Consider the following 12,460-nt stretch of genomic DNA (forward strand, 5'->3'; position numbering starts at 1 on the left):
GAAAATAACTTCTCTTTCAGCCAAATCTGGATGGTTTAAAAATGAAACTCAATATGTACATTCTCACTGCCAACACTATAGTACTGTTTATATTTCAAAATCAATCATATAATATTACTTGGAAAAATCTATCTGTTCTCATTGTCACATATCGCAGAGTAATTCTAGACGATTAAAAAAGGGGGAATCTAAAAACACAAATAGATTGCTCAGTTAGCAAAGAAAATTACTTTCACAGAAATTCTTTAAAGTAGCAAACAAAACACTTATCAATAAAAGCAGGTAAATTATAAAACTCAGCATACCGTTTCAATGAACAATATTCATCAAGTTTTAAAAACGGGGAAAATATTTTAAGACACAGATGGATTGCTCAATGAGCAAAGTATATTTCCTTTTACGGAAATTTTCTTTACAGTGACAAATGAAATACAAATAAATAAAACCAGATGAATTTAAAAACTAATCCTTATCATATCACTGAAAAAAATTCATGAACTGTTGGTATCAAAGGCATCATTGTTTCACAATGCCAGAAGTATGGTACAGTCAACTTTGCCTAACTCAAATCTATTTGGACTGACGAAATAGCTTCGACTTACAATTTGACTTATGAGGGATTAAAATCAATAGAATATAAAGGGAACAGCACTGAAAAAGACCTTCAACTTAAGTGATTATTTGACTTGTGTGAGGTCATCTTACACAATGCTGACTGTACTTCGAAGTCATACTCACTCTTTGTACATATGTACATGGTATGCCAATTCGAGTGAAGCACGATGGTCTTCAACAGAAAAAATGTACCAAAATAGCAAATATCAAACTGGCAAAATTTCCCTTCCAATGACATACACTGGAAATTCACGAGGATTTTGGAATTTGGAAATTTGGAAAAGAACTCATGTAGACCTATTTAATTTTGAAAAATAAAAAAAAACAAAATATATAATTTTTCAAATATGACATTATGTACATCAGGCACAGCTTTCATGAAATGGTGGGTTTCTCATGGCACTGTTTAAAGAACACTCAAAATTTTTGTTAAAAAATGATTTTGATTTTTTTTTCTTCATAAAGACATTCCATCGGTATTTTCCATCACTCGATAGACGTAGACAAGTGATTCAATGTATCATCTCTGATTTGTGTTGCATAAATAGCTTTCAACCAATGCAATCATTGAAAGGATAGATTTGTACATGTCAATCAAGAAAACAACAATACTGTACATTAAAGTTGATAATAATGGTACAGTAATGTTCTGTGCTATGATCCACAGGTTTTTCTTACCAGAAGAAAACCTGTGTGCTCAATAAACATTTTTCACAAGTAAAAATTGCTTCCAGCATTGTTCCCTATCAAAGCATGTAAGTTGGGAAGTTGTGTTTGTTGTGTCCAATTTCCATACTAATATGAGATTCTACCGACTAAAACAGTTCACTAGCCAAAGCAATGTGCAACTTTATCTGGAAGAGGTTCACCAAGAAGATTGTAGTAACTCTCAAAATATACAAAAAAGTGACGCACATGTATGTATCCTGATACCTTATGAGATCCCTGTATCTAGAACAGGTGGTAAACTTCCCATAGTTGATGCGTACTCTCTATAACCTCTGTGAAGAATATCAGAGGTCCAAACCTGTGTCAATAACAGCCACTCCTTCACTGGACGTTCCCCTATAGAGCATCTCTAGGGCTCTCTTACAGTCACTCACTGTGGTCTTGGCAAGGAACTGGCACTTCAGCTGGTCTGACAGGGACACGCCCCCCTCTTGGGATGCACTCCCTAACAGTGCTGAGATTGCCATCTGCGAGACAGCGTTGGCACGCTCCACCATCAACCATCTCTCCAGTGCTCCATCCAGGGCCCCTGGTGTCTCGACATTCTCCGAAAGAAATGTGGCAGGTGGGCCCCACAACAAGCACTGAAGTAGCTCTACGGCTTGATCACAAGTTAGCCTATCTTCAGGCTTTTTAGTGAGAAGTTTGCAGGCGATGGTATGAAGGCCCTGGGAGAGGGGCGACTTGACAGGAATGTGGGGTAGATCTTCTTTGGTGTAGTCAGAGATGATAAGGCTTGTGCGAGTTGAGAACGGGTTAGCATGATGCAAGAATTCATACACAAGGATACCCACATCAAATTCGTGGCATTTTTGCTCCAGCTTGGATGCCACACCCCCCTCGGCTGGTGACGACATGGTAGCCGTGGTTACCACTTCCGCCCCAATCAAGTGGTTGATGACCAGTCTCTGACCACCACCGGGCAGCCCACTCCTCACCAGCAGAAGGTGATCCAACTTCAAGCTCTCCAGGCACATGTGGTGGGATTGCAGCTGGCACAAACCTTGGCACAATTGCAGCAACATTGTGGCAACATCTCGCTCATAGACATCCGGCAGGCACTCATGCTTTTCTGCATTCTGAGTCACATACTCGGCAACGTTTACTGCCGGTAGACAGTCTGTGATGATGACAGCCGTCTCGAAGGAACCGTCCGGTTGGGGAGAACCACGAGACTTACGCTGCTCCAGTAGTGAAGGGTTGATGGTGACAGTGTCTTTGGTAGCATGGCTGACTGAGATGAGGTTGGGTTGTGGAGACATGGATCTCGTAATGTCCGCCATGTGGAGTACTTGCGATGTCTTGCTGGGATTACAGCATACCTACAGAGACATGGAAATCATGATAGAGTGATCTAAATGAGTATACTGGATTTACAAAACTTCAATGATCACTGGCTATACACAGAAAAAAAAAATGATGAATGTACAGTATTCAGCTGTAAATGGCAGATGTATCATTAATACCATTTCTGTTTACAGACATTGTATGAGAACCATCTACATAAAGTCAAACTCTAACATCTAATATGATTTCATGTTCAAAGCTTACAAAAATTCTGGAAATAATTCATTATGAAAGAAATTGGTTTCATTTTTGCATAATGGATTGATTTTTCCTGATGGAGTGAACAAATAAAAATTTCACTATTAGGAATTCTAAACCTAACATAGAAGAATAACTGGATGTTCAAATTCATTTTCCAATCTTAACAAAGAAAACCATCAACAGCTAAAGCCTTTCCTTCAACAGAAATATATTAATATAAATATATAGATATATTTTTAGCTCTCATGGTACACAAGTTTTGCTAATTTCTGTTTGATGGGGGTAGTTGCAAAAGTACCAGTTCATTTCCGTCAACTGTACTCAGGATTTTGTGCTAAAAGTAATATACAACACTGATGGCATTGTAGATAAAAAAGTTATGACATTTGCTTTTGAAAAAGACTATTTATTCCACAAACAAAAGACAATTCATTTTGCCATGAAAGATTAGTTTTCAATTTAGCTGTGGTTTTTGGCACCTAACAAATGGCAAAAAAATGTTAAAAATTTGAGACTGTGCCAAAGTCTGTCACTATTATACAGTAACTTTGGACAGAAAGAAGATTAATACACTTAAAACTATTTATCACCAGGAAACAATCAACATACATAAAACCCCCAATTACACAGCACTAGAACAAACACAATATAATGCTCAGCCATGACTAAGCTCATCTTGGTTGATATAGTTTGCTTATGTTGCATTTTGTCACAAAAATTAAACAATCCTTGTCTGCATGATTCAACAAGCTAAATGGCTGATACTGTACTGTGTATCTTATCAAAATATGGCAGGCAACATTTGGTAGAGATGTTGACATTTCGGGCAAAAATTTGGCAAGAGCAACTCTGTCTGGCTTTGTGTGTTTCTCTATGATACTCGAGCAATGAAATGTACATGGCATATGGTTCCTGCTGTTGGTCCTTTAAAGGGGATGGCTAGTAACTGATCAGTGGGAATCAGTGGGAATGCTGGGGGATGATTGTTCCAATCCTTGTGGGATTCATTTAAGAGTACATTATACATCTATTGTTGTGTGAAATTATTTGCTTCAGAATGGTCTCATATTCAAGTAATGTGCACTTTAATGTTTCCAGGTTAGCATGCCTGTACGGTGACGGGGCGATCGTTAAAGTGTTAATGGGCCAGCATTCCCACTGATTCCCACTGATCAGTTGTTAGCCATCCCCTTTAACGCTTCTAAAGCTGGATCATTCAAACTTGACCACACAGCAGACACAGGGATTAATTGAATTACACACAGATCAATTACACGTCGGGACGTAAATAAACAACCTCAAAGTACAGCTGCAGGTCATAAATGGCTTCAAAGCACCCTGGGTGAGTTTAATGGTTTGTGGTAATACATTGTACGAGGAGGAGGAGCAGAGCTCATTGATATTCTAATGGCTTGACATATTCTGAGCATTTCAAACATAAATAATACAACCTGAAACACCTATTACAGCTGGAACATCTTAATGTATATGTGGCAGAGAAAACAGAAATAGCAATATTCATGATTAGAAAAAATACAAACTTACTGTACATGTTTTGATTTGGCAAAATAGTTTGATGGTATAAATATGAAGGTATTTCTTTCATCATGAATGCAAAAGATTCTGCATTATGTGCTACTCCCCTTTAACGACAAGACACAGACAGAAAGATACAAATGTAGGTGAGATTGGGCAGTGAGCAGTTCAACTGATGAGAGAGGTACTGGGCAAGGAGCTCACCATGAGACCAGGACTACCAGCTGAGCCGTCCTGCGATGTGAGACCAAAGAATGCTGCACCAGCTGAACGACAGTGTGGCTCGGTATCAGGCAAGACCTGGTCCTTCCAGGCGATGTCCTCCATAGTGGTCATCCCCTCTGTGTCCATCTTGACCCTGGGCGTGGAGAGCTGTGACAGTGCTTGGATGTGCACTGCACTGACATCATATAAAAGACTTTGCTGACCAGTTTGGTCCAGGAAAGTGGCTCCTGTTCCACTAAGATTACACTGTGTGTCAGCATTCACCATTACTTTTGAAGGAGTGTTCTCTTCCATTTGAGTTTCTACATCTTTGCAAAGAGCATTGTCCAGGTCAGCTTGTGGGACTAGTGCTAAGTTCTTGTAGTCACTCCTAAGGACAGTGGAACGAGGCAGATCGGTGATGATGGCTTCATCTTCAGGTGCCACGATCCGGACGGGGCGCTTTGGAATGGCCTTCCCGTCTGTGTCGGTCTTTGCCTGGTCGGGAGCAGCACTTCTCAGAGCTGACTTCAGAGGAGGTGAGGAGCCGAGGAGAGTATCTTCAGGCGGATGCTGCTGAATGGTTGTTTCCAAGGGAACGACACCATCCACCTCATCAGAGCCATCTGCATCTCTGCTGGTAGGCTTCTCTGGTGTCTTTGGAGCCATCCGCTTCACCCTGGATGGCATGTCTTCGAATCCTGTTGTTCGGTTTCTGTGTCGCCTTCTTGCAGGTTTCTGGGGGGTGATCTTGGCTCGACTGGCACCTGGAAGCACAAAATGAAATGAGATGGTATAGAGGAATGAATGAAAAACACTGAAGATAAACATCACTGAAACTTCATAGACATGGGCATCATGATACGTTTTCAATATATTTTCCTGGGCAGCTCCTAAGGCAAGTTCAGAAACCTTCATTCCTGTGTGGCAAACAAATTTAAGCATCAGTGTGACAAAATCTGCAAGGCTAAATTACTAAAATTGCTTACATTATTTCACCACTTGCCCAAAACATCAGATATACAATTGCATTACTATTGTATGGTTCCTATTGACCAAGATATTTCACTCACCAACTACAGTATTTCACTTTTAGTGTTCAGTTAGACCACAATTTCCTGAGCCTCAGGTCATGGATATGATTTCCATCGAAAAAGTGACAAATGCAATGAAATCATTACATCACTCAGATTTGACCCCAGATAGCAAAGTTAAAATTTTCAAGGCATTCCTTACTCAAGGCCCTCTAAGAGATTGTCATACATTCAACCACTCAGATAGCCAGATTTAAAGCAATCAGCTCTTTCATGAAACAGTTTTCATGCCATGTCAATCACTTCTTGCAATGATGTAATCTATTGGGTCCTAAAAGTAATATGCTGTATCAAATAAAAGGACACCAGTCTAGGATATTCATTGGAACTCACATGCATCTATCTCAGTCTCGGCACAGATCAAATTTTAAAAATGTTAAACTCTTCTAACTGAACAGTACAAGCCTTGTCTAATGATGACGAAATGAAATAAAAACATTCCAGGACATCTTTATGAGTTTTGAGAATCATGACATTACTTACTATTAAGAAAGCTACATGTATACTTTGCATGAGCAAATATCAGCATGTTAATAAACTGTATACAGAATAATTTATTCAAACACCACTGTCTATAAGAAAATGTAAAGTGTGGGAAATCCAGTCACTCAGATTTCACACTTTTTGAAACATTTTTGTAATTTTACTTCCAACTCTAATTTTTGCACACTTTAATATTTACAAAATATCAAAGACTGGTAGCATTGTAAGGACCATGCAACTCGGCCCCTTCAAACTTGAAACAATGTTAAACCATCCATGGTTAAACAGTGATTTGACATGGAAAATTAAGCCTTAAAGGAAGTGTCTGCATGTCTTTTATTACAGCCATTGGAACTATTTGTTTGACACCTTTCTGGCAACCAGTTAAAAGCTAAAATGGGTTTGATAAATTACCCCTGACGTGATTACAGCCTCGGTGATTCACATTCGTATTATTCCTTCTATGAATAACAAATTTCCTAATGATTGCAAGGACATAATGGGAAAAGGTTGCCATTCAATGACATTGTGCCTATTATTGTGACTGAGCAGCACAAATTGCCAATTTTTCCCGTTTTCCCATCATTTCTGGTGGGGAAGCCGAGGGATAGGCTGCATAAACAGCAATTTATGTGAATGTCTATTATCACTATATTCATAGAGGTTCTGCTGACTAAACTTTAAGATGTTGAAGCAGGGCTACAGCTGTCTGCATGTAGCTATTGTCGAGAAGGGGGGGAGAGAGGAGAAGGGAGGGGGGAGAAGGAGAGAAACAAGAAATCCTGAATAAGTTCAGTGGCAGAGGCTGAGGTAAACATGAATGAGAGAGAGATTCTGGGTGAACACCCCTCAGCAAATGTAGGAAATGATTCACCACCTCAACATGACTCATGAGCAGCGAGTGTTATTAATTGATATCTGGCACCAACCAACAAGTTGTTAACATTAACACTGATACACCCTACTCCAACACCTAGCTTACGCAAGCAGTCACTTACTACTTTGTAGATATCTCTGTTATTTGTTGCATAACATGCTAAAGTAGTATAGAGACCTTCACTGCACTATAGAGAAATGTTGTTGTACACAAAGCCTGCAACTTGGAATTCTGTTGTAGTGAAATAGATACTGAACTATTCAAAGTACCCGTACACATATCTGTTCTACATTAAAGAGTAAATACAAGGTTTCATATAACCCTGCAAGGATATAAGGGGCACAGCAAAATTCAAACAAGAAAAGAATGTGATAATTAAAACTATGTAGGGCCTATGCTGTGATGAAATAAAGATATCAAAGTGGCCCTTACTACAATGTGTAGACCTTTTCAGTTTGGGTGCTGTTTTCAGTATATTTTAGGCATAACTGGGGGGGGGGGGGGGGGCTTCTGTACGCCTGGAAACAATAGTTGATTTATGCACTGACATAGCCACACACCTGACTCATTTCATAACCAATTTAATCATTTTTTTTTCTTATTCTGGAAGTCCCCCAGTTATGGTCAACATAAGTCACAGTGTTTAAAACCAAACAGGTCTTTGTACTACGAATTACAAATTTCTGTTCTATGTTATGTACTTTTATGGCATAGTTAGCACCAACCCCACCACCTTCACACTCACACGGTTTCCTTTAGTTCTTCCTATTCAACTAACCTGCCCATGAGGTCCCCCACCAGCTTGTTCCAGGCAAAAAAAAAAAAGTTATTTATTTTCACTGGGGCTACACCCAAACAAAAGGCTTTCTGCGTATGATGCATTTACTGTACCACAATCTTTGACAAGTTAAGGTGGTCATGCTGAGAGATAAAAATTCCAGCTATTGTACTAGCCTGAGAATCTAGGTCCCTGGGTCACAGACTACAACATACCTGTGACCCTATGCAGAAACATAACAACATATACAGTATATGGAAACACACTACAGCCTTAACCTATAGGCCTAAATGTTGTTAGACGAAATAGGGCATCTGGACAATCAGGAAACGTCTGATGAAAAAGTTTGAGCAAACAAGGGAACAAAGCTTGAAGTCATGCAATCTCACATTATTTTGACGATGGAACCGACAGCCAGACGAATCACATTATGCCAAGCAGGGATTGGGGAGGAATGTTTCCCACGATTGTTATATCTTCTCATATTATGTTCTAACCACACCTCTGCGGCTTGTTTGCTGAGCGTGCCTTGCTCCAAACCCACACACTACCATCCAGGATCACGAATCCCTCCACGTCCCGCTCCTTAACTCTTTATTTCAAACTCTCTTCTTCACTCAGCAGGCATGTATTTGACCCAAGGGGGCAAACCTTTCTTTCTTCACCTGTACCAGGGGGGAGCATTCTAAGAGTGTTTTATATCCATGCAAACATTATCAGCTCACGTTCATACTCTCCAGAGGCTAAGCTCAGCCCCTTTTGCCATCGGCATGGCAACCCGCACCTGTGCAAATCCAGAGACTGTGCCTCTGTTCTGTCATCCAACATGACTGCCTTGGTTGGAATGTCTCAAGACTGTAACTTTTACTGTTATAGTTAATAGGATTTTAAGGGGAAGATCATCTCATGTGTTTCATTGGTTTATCAGTTTGTGCGACTCATTCAAGGAGGGTGTATTAATTGGACAAGAATCTAATTTTCTGTTATAAATGCATTTCTATCGCAGTTGTGTAAAACAAACTTTTGCGTTTCTTTCAAGAAACCTTGGCAATAAAAAGATCATCACTTTGAAGTGCTTAAAGGATGTCATTCTAATCTACTGACATTCAAATGGTCATACACATTGAGAACCCTTCTCATCATTGCCTGAATACTTCTCTGACCTGTTTTCCACATTCACCTTTTATACATGACGACATCAAAATAACTCTTTTTGCACGAACTTCCTACTGAACAAGAGCCTTGATAAAGGCTAAGCCATCCCCTCTCCAATACATTCATACACTGTTCTCTACTCAGAGCCTGAATGGAAGTCATTCTACTGTAGTTGAAATACACGGGCTGCACCCACCTGCTCTTGATTGATATTTGTGTATCAATCAAAGTGGGTACCAATCTCACCTATAGATTTTTATAATATTTTCGCTGTATGTAAATGACAATTATCGATGAAGCTGTCCCAATCCTTTGTACAATGGCCTTGAGAATTTATGAACTCGTAATGATCCTGAACTTGATGTCCTAATTTGCAGTTGACCTCATATTAAGTCAACCCCCTCATATGTCCATACTATCCAGCACTGCTAGAACTCTGTAAAGCAGAAGGGCTTGAGCTCTTGAGCTACAGCTCTGCAAGCACCATTGCATAAAACTATGTTAACTTGACAATATTAACAGTACCGGTAACCCTGCAATCTATGGTAACCATCAGTGATATCTCAGCTTTGATTGGTTATGGATTAGTGCTGCTATCAGTGATCTTTGCAGTTATCAATGATTTCAGAGTTACCACTTATTGCAAAGTTGCCACAGTTTTATGCAACAGGCCCTGATCACTTCACTGAACCATTATCAAACTTTGTGTGTTGAATCAAGTATCATGTACACGTAGATGAAGCCTGAAATTTCATGCCTCCCTTTTGCAACCCTGAAAATTTGATTCCATTTATAAGCTGGCACATTGTAGAGGTAGGTAATTCTGACCTTTCCTCAGAATAATAAAACTGGAAACTTCTCTATGATGGAGGGGGAAAAATATACATTTCCAGTCAATTCATTCTGACCCTGAAAAAATTCAGACCATTATTCTCGGTATAAACAGGGAGCATATTTTCTAAACTGACATGGGGTTATTTTTTCATTTCTTGTTTAAAAAGCTGAGGTGTATTACCGTAATACTTCAGATACAATGTTGGGAGACATTATTCTTCAACCCTGCAAAATTGTGTAATGTTTCCAAAACGGACGTACACACTTTAAAACAGTGTGGGAGGGTTCACTTCAAATGCACAAGGATCATTGTAATTGTTTGGAGAGTAGTTCAGTTTGAGCTAAAAAGAGCATTCCTTTAGAGACTCAGTTAAGGGCCGCACCCACTGAATCTCCTTGAGCCGCTGCCGGGCTGTCACTCATTCTACTCGTCGGGATACTCCTTCATTCCTGGTTCATCTCATCACAGAATGTGAGAAGGACTTGGTGATGCACTCTGAGAACTACTTCAAACCAAGAAAGAAGGAGTTCTTGTAAATTTAGGTACACCACTGACTCATTCAGAACCTACAAAAATCTTCAATTTCATGGACATTGGAGTCTAGCATTATGTTAATGCTGAGTGAGATTTGTTTTTTTTTTTCACAAGTGAATTTGATAGTCTGAAAGGTAATATTCATTTCAGGGAATTCAATTGAAGGCTAATCATTGATTTGATTTGCTTGGAGACCTACAAACATGAACATTGATATTTTCTTTAATGAATGTTGCATTAATCAAGCTTCAAAATCCTGTAAACTACCACTTGTATTTGTGGGGAGCATAATATATTCAGCTACAAGAAGGAAAGTGACCCTTGTTATATACTTGGCACTATTAAATCCATTGTTGGGCCAGAATAGAGCTTCCACATGTCTGTAAATGATGGAAACAAATTATGGGGGTTCAACCGCAAAATGCAAAACCTGTCATTTCAGTCAGCACCTGGACATCAAAATGACTGGTCAATTACAGGACACCGGTGCTCAGACCCATGTGGGGGAAGTCAGTTTCAAAGACACCTTCATGAACCGATATTTTACACGCTGCCTCACACGTGAATTGTGAAACTGTATGGTAACCGCTGCCGGGGTGACAAGAGGCACACACGCCAATCAAGCTGCACTTGTCTTAGATGCATGCATCATCATGATGAGGGTAAGAGGAGAATTAGGTGTGATTAATGATGACATGTGTGAAATAAAACTTCAGATTTGATAAAGATGTTGGGGTTACAAGTCCTGTGGGACATAACACCTTTTGGAGACATCAAATACCGTACAAGCATCTTAACTAGGCACACGATATCTTTGCCAGACGTACATACAGTATATAATGTATGACAAAGAAGCCATGAGGGAGCAATTTTGGAAGTGGAGCACCTCCTCCCCCATTCCCAGGTCTTGCCTTCTCCCTCACCCACACTTCCAGCTCCTCTGGGCACCAAGGGGTGACCCACATGCCCCCAGCAGGAAATCACTGCAAGCAGCTGTTGTGTCAAGTTCCATATCAAACACAGAACTTAAAGACGACTTGCCCTACATACCCAGTATGAATATAGTACCTATATTTTCTTTTTCTTCTCATGATATTCACCTTGGAATGGGCATTACACTAATACTAATAGACTTGAGTAAGTGTTATTGTAAAAAAAGGATCATGAAGGAGGCCCTACGGAAATACTTGGCTGCAAAGTTTCTTTTCATTTTAGAATGTACGACTGCAAGTACTACAGTGCAATGTTAAATCAATGACTCAGTAACATGTCACATGCAATCACAGTCAGCACAGATGAAACCTGATTTTAAAAACCAGTGTTCCATCAGCCTCACATTCACACATCACATCACCTTATCCTGTACACTAATTTATCAATATAAATATGCAAATTATCTTTTTTTTTTAATACGGAAACAAAAAGAATTATAGTAGCAAAATAAACTTTTGAATGAAAATTGTCCTTCTTGTGCTATCAAGGAGCTGAAAGTTTAGAAAAGATAGTGTTACAGGTGGTGGAAAGGTGTTATAAACCAATGTGCCTGTTATGTCAGAGGCAGGTAAAACTCACCTAGCAAATCATATTTCACATAAGAATGAGCACTTGCTTGATAGGGAGTACTGGTATTTAACTCTTTATGTGCCACGTTCGCACTTTAGACTCAGTCGACGGCGTGCCAACTTCACATATTCTACTCAAACACACAAAGCCGCCAAAACCGATCGATAATCGCCTAATCCCGCAGTACAATGAAGCGTTTCTCGCGCTTTTGTTCCTCTCACATATGGCTTGCATTCTGTGTGGTGATTAACTATCAAGCAGAGTTCCCAACAAGATTTGCGTGTACATTCTAAGTGTCTGTCACGGTTTTACGTACAAAAGTTTATGCCTTTACAGCAATGTAGCAACTGGTCATTTAAAAGAATAATTGAAAATTGATTCGTCATTCAATTTCTATCGATGCAAAGGTTTGCGATTCTTCTTGAACTTTGCTGACAATGTTCAGCTTAACAGAAATTTGTAGAAGTTATACAAATTGGAAAAGCAGAACTCTTTCTCAAAGCATGACT

The 12,460-nt window shown here is 39.5% G+C and overlaps 1 protein-coding gene across 1 annotated transcript in view; it reads right to left on the bottom strand.

Annotated features, from left to right (window-relative positions):
- Positions 1-372: 372 nt before the first annotated feature.
- Positions 373-12,460, bottom strand: part of LOC139725817 (uncharacterized) — a 39,116-nt gene continuing 27,028 nt past the window's right edge. Inside the window, exons 3-4 of the mRNA XM_071636899.1 lie at positions 4,633-5,399; positions 373-2,666 (exon numbers count right to left, since the gene is read on the bottom strand). Of these exons, the coding sequence (XP_071493000.1) occupies positions 1,629-2,666; positions 4,633-5,399 (1,805 nt within the window). The 3' untranslated portion in view covers positions 373-1,628. The remainder of the gene's footprint in view (positions 2,667-4,632; positions 5,400-12,460) is intronic.

The sequence above is a fragment of the Diadema antillarum genome, unplaced genomic scaffold (genome assembly GCF_040938485.1).
Source record: "Diadema antillarum isolate AM-2024a unplaced genomic scaffold, OU_Dant_1.0 seq00000059_RagTag, whole genome shotgun sequence".
In the NCBI taxonomy this organism is placed as follows: domain Eukaryota; kingdom Metazoa; phylum Echinodermata; class Echinoidea; order Diadematoida; family Diadematidae; genus Diadema; species Diadema antillarum.